The 3,198-nt window shown below is 51.9% G+C and overlaps 1 protein-coding gene across 1 annotated transcript; it reads left to right on the top strand.

The window, feature by feature from the left end:
- Positions 1-986: 986 nt before the first annotated feature.
- Positions 987-2,769, top strand: LOC107117695 (kunitz-type serine protease inhibitor nigrescinin-1-like; the record flags this gene model as incomplete). Its single annotated transcript, XM_015419852.1, has 3 exons — positions 987-1,002; positions 2,318-2,455; positions 2,587-2,769. Coding segments are annotated over exons 1-3 (337 nt in total), but the record flags the coding sequence as incomplete, so codon positions are not given.
- Positions 2,770-3,198: the final 429 nt, after the last annotated feature.

Genomic DNA, 3,198 nt, shown 5'->3' with positions numbered 1-3,198 from the left:
GATCAGGCCCGTGGCCCCTCCAGTCCAACACTCTGTGTCACACAATGGCTTGAACCCAGGGGCCATCAGGAGGTCCAGCAGTGGGGCCAGAACTCCAGAAGCCCACCCACTGTTGCTCCCCAAGCACCAAGAAGACAGAGCTTCACTGCCCCAGACATAAGAGCATAAGGGAAGCCGTGTTGGATCAGGCCAATGGCCCCTCCAGTCCAACACTCTGTGTCACACAATGGCTCAAACCCAGGTGGCATCAGGAGGTCTACCAGGGGGGCCAGGACACCAAAAGCCCCCCCCCTGTCAAACCCCCCCCCCCCAGGCACCAAGGATACAGAACATCCCTGTTCCAGACTTAAGAATATGAGAGAAGCCATGTTGGATCAGGCCAATGGCCCATCTAGTCCAACACTCATGGGATAGGTTGGAGTACAAATTTAAATAAATAAAACTAAATAAATAACTAAAACACTCTATGCCATACAGTGGCCCAAACCCAAGTGCCAGCAGGAGGTCCACCAGCGGGGCCAGAACTCCAGAAGCCCTCCCACAGGCACCAAGAAGCAGGAACTAGCTATACCTCTCAGCTCCTTGGAGGAAGGGTGGGTTGATCATTTCAGAGACAGGTGGCCAAAGTCATAGAATCCATACAGGTACACTTTTTTTGTTGGCAGACCAGAGACAAAATATTCACTCAAAAATCCTCTGTGGGATTTGAAGACTCCCAGCTGTTCTGGCAAGTTATGAACCTATTGGTCTTTTTTCCTTTTCTTTACGCCCCCAGCCCACAGTGGTTACTGCCCCAAGGTGGATCCCAAACCTGGACAGGCTACTACCTGCCTTGCCAGTTGTGGCACTGACGAGGATTGTACTGGGGACCTGCAAAAGTGTTGCAGTTTTGGATGCCAGCGGAGGTGTGCGGACACCATTGCAGGTGCGCTGGTGCCCCTCCATCGCGAGCATTGGTGGGATGTGTGCCTTTGGGTCACGGGGACATGGAAGTGCTCAAAGGTTAATTTCTGTTGAGGGAGAAACCCTGAGAGCTGAGCAGGGATGGGGGAAAAGGTCCCTCACACCATTCCCGTTTTGTTCCAGAGTTTTGCTCCGCATAGACTCCACAATTCCAACTCAGCGAGGGAGATTTCTAAGTTGATTGCAGAACTGAAGCAGGCGTCTATTTGCCACAGTCTTTTCATTTCATTTCATTGGTTCCCTCCTCTGTTTCATTAATGTTCGTGCACACGTTTATAAAACACTGAAGCACAAAAGGCCAAATGTTATTAGCATTTGAAAGCACGATTAAGAATCTTTTTGTTTTGAGCCAGTTTGGTGTCGTGTGCAGACTCTAATCTGGGAGAACCGGGTTTGATTCCCCACTCCTCCTCCACTTGCACCCGGCTGGATGACCTTGGGCAAGCCGTAGTTCTCTCAGAGCCGTTCTTGAAAAAGAGCCGTTTCTGTCAGAGCTCTCTCAGCCCCACGTACCTTCCAGGTACTGTTCCCTCTAAGCTGAGTTAGTGTGAGACAGCTCACAGTTTTTTAGCCTCCAGATCACAGATTTTTGTCTCGGCTCAGGAAGGACGGGGCTCCAGAGCAAACTAATTTATGCAGCAGCCAAATGGCTCACTCGCAACTTTAATGTCAGTAGCTCACAAAGTACAATTTTTGCTCACAAGACTCCACAGCTTAGAGGGAACAGAGTCCCAGGGTGTCTGTCTGTTGTGGGGAGGGGAAGGGAAAGGAGTTTGTAAGTCGCTCTGAGACACCTTCTGGTAGTGAAGAGTGGGGTATAAGTCCAATCTCCTCCTCCTCCTCCTCCTCCTCCTCCTGTAAGTCGCTCTGAGACACCTTCTGGTAGTGAAGAGTGGGGTATAAGTCCAATCTCCTCCCTCCTCCTCCTCCTCCTCCTCCTCCTCTTCTTCTTCTTCTTCTTGGTTGGGTGTTTTTTTTAATGTACTACAAACATTCCTACACATTGGTAGAGAACCATGTAAAAACAACAGGGATGCTAATATTCGCTTGACAAGGGTAAACGGTCACTTCAGGTCACCTGTGCGAGAGTTCCTTGACCGTTTTGCTCCCAGAATCCTCGCTTTGCAAGAAGAAGAGTTACCTTTTGTGTGTGCAGCTCTGGTGGGCGGGGGAGAGGGAGCCTGAGGCCTGGCTTGGGATGGGGAAGCAGACCCCTCATGGAATGACTCTCCCTGTGGGACCCTCCCTGGTTCTCCCCTGGAGAATAGTAGGACTGGGCTGGGAGGTAGGACTGGGCTCACGTGACCGCCTGGCATCAACGGAAACCCCGTCTCTTCCCCCAATCTTGTTCTAGAGCACCCCGGAGTATGTCCCTTGAGGGAAGAGGTGAAAACCCTTGCTCCCTGCAACGACACCTGCAGCGATGACCGAGACTGCCTGCCCAACCAGAAGTGCTGCTTCAACGGCTGCAGCCTTAGTTGCCTGGACTCAGGTACTGGCCAAGCGTCCGGCCCGGGTCCTGTAGCTCCCGTCCAGGGATGCTGGCAGCCTGGCTGAGGGAAACTGTCCGTGCTCCAGAGCCCGGTAAGCTGGCCTCATGCACCTCCATTGTCCTTCCAACAGTGCGCAGGAAGGAGTGCCGATTACCGGCTGAGAGGGGACCTTGTACAATGGCCTTTGTACGTTATTACTATAACGTTGATCAAAAGAGATGCATACAGTTCACTTATGGTGGCTGCCATGGAAACAGCAACAACTTTGAGACCAAGGAAGAATGCAAGAAGTCCTGTGGGAAAATCACTCCAGGTAAGGAGCTGCTGACTTTCTTTGCCTTGGCTAGGGAGACCGAGCGGAGCAATACTTAACCAGAGAGAAAAAAATTTTTTAATGGTCCTATGCTGTACCTGAAGCTGCGGTGGCTCAAGTGGTTAAGATGCTGAACTGCAGGCTGTGGAAGGTCGGTAGTTCAGCAGTTTGAGACCCAGGTTGCCGCATGATGGAGTGAGCTCCCGTCTCTGGCCCCAGCTCCTGCCAACCTAGCAGTTCGAAAGCAAGAAATTGCAAGTAGATAAATAGGGACCACTTTGGTGGGAAGACAACAGCGTTCCGTGCGCCTTGGCGTTTAGTCATGCCGGCCACATGACCACGGAAACGTCTTCGGACAGCGCTGGCTCTTTGGCTTGGAAACGGAGATGAGCACCGCAACCCTAGAGTCGGACTTGACTGGCTTTCGGG

Source organism: Gekko japonicus, unplaced genomic scaffold (genome assembly GCF_001447785.1).
Source record: "Gekko japonicus isolate JY-2015 unplaced genomic scaffold, Gekko_japonicus_V1.1 scaffold2784, whole genome shotgun sequence".
Taxonomy (NCBI): domain Eukaryota; kingdom Metazoa; phylum Chordata; class Lepidosauria; order Squamata; family Gekkonidae; genus Gekko; species Gekko japonicus.
The sequence above is the reverse complement of the archived record's forward strand: the minus strand, read 5'-3'. Positions and strand labels throughout refer to the sequence as shown.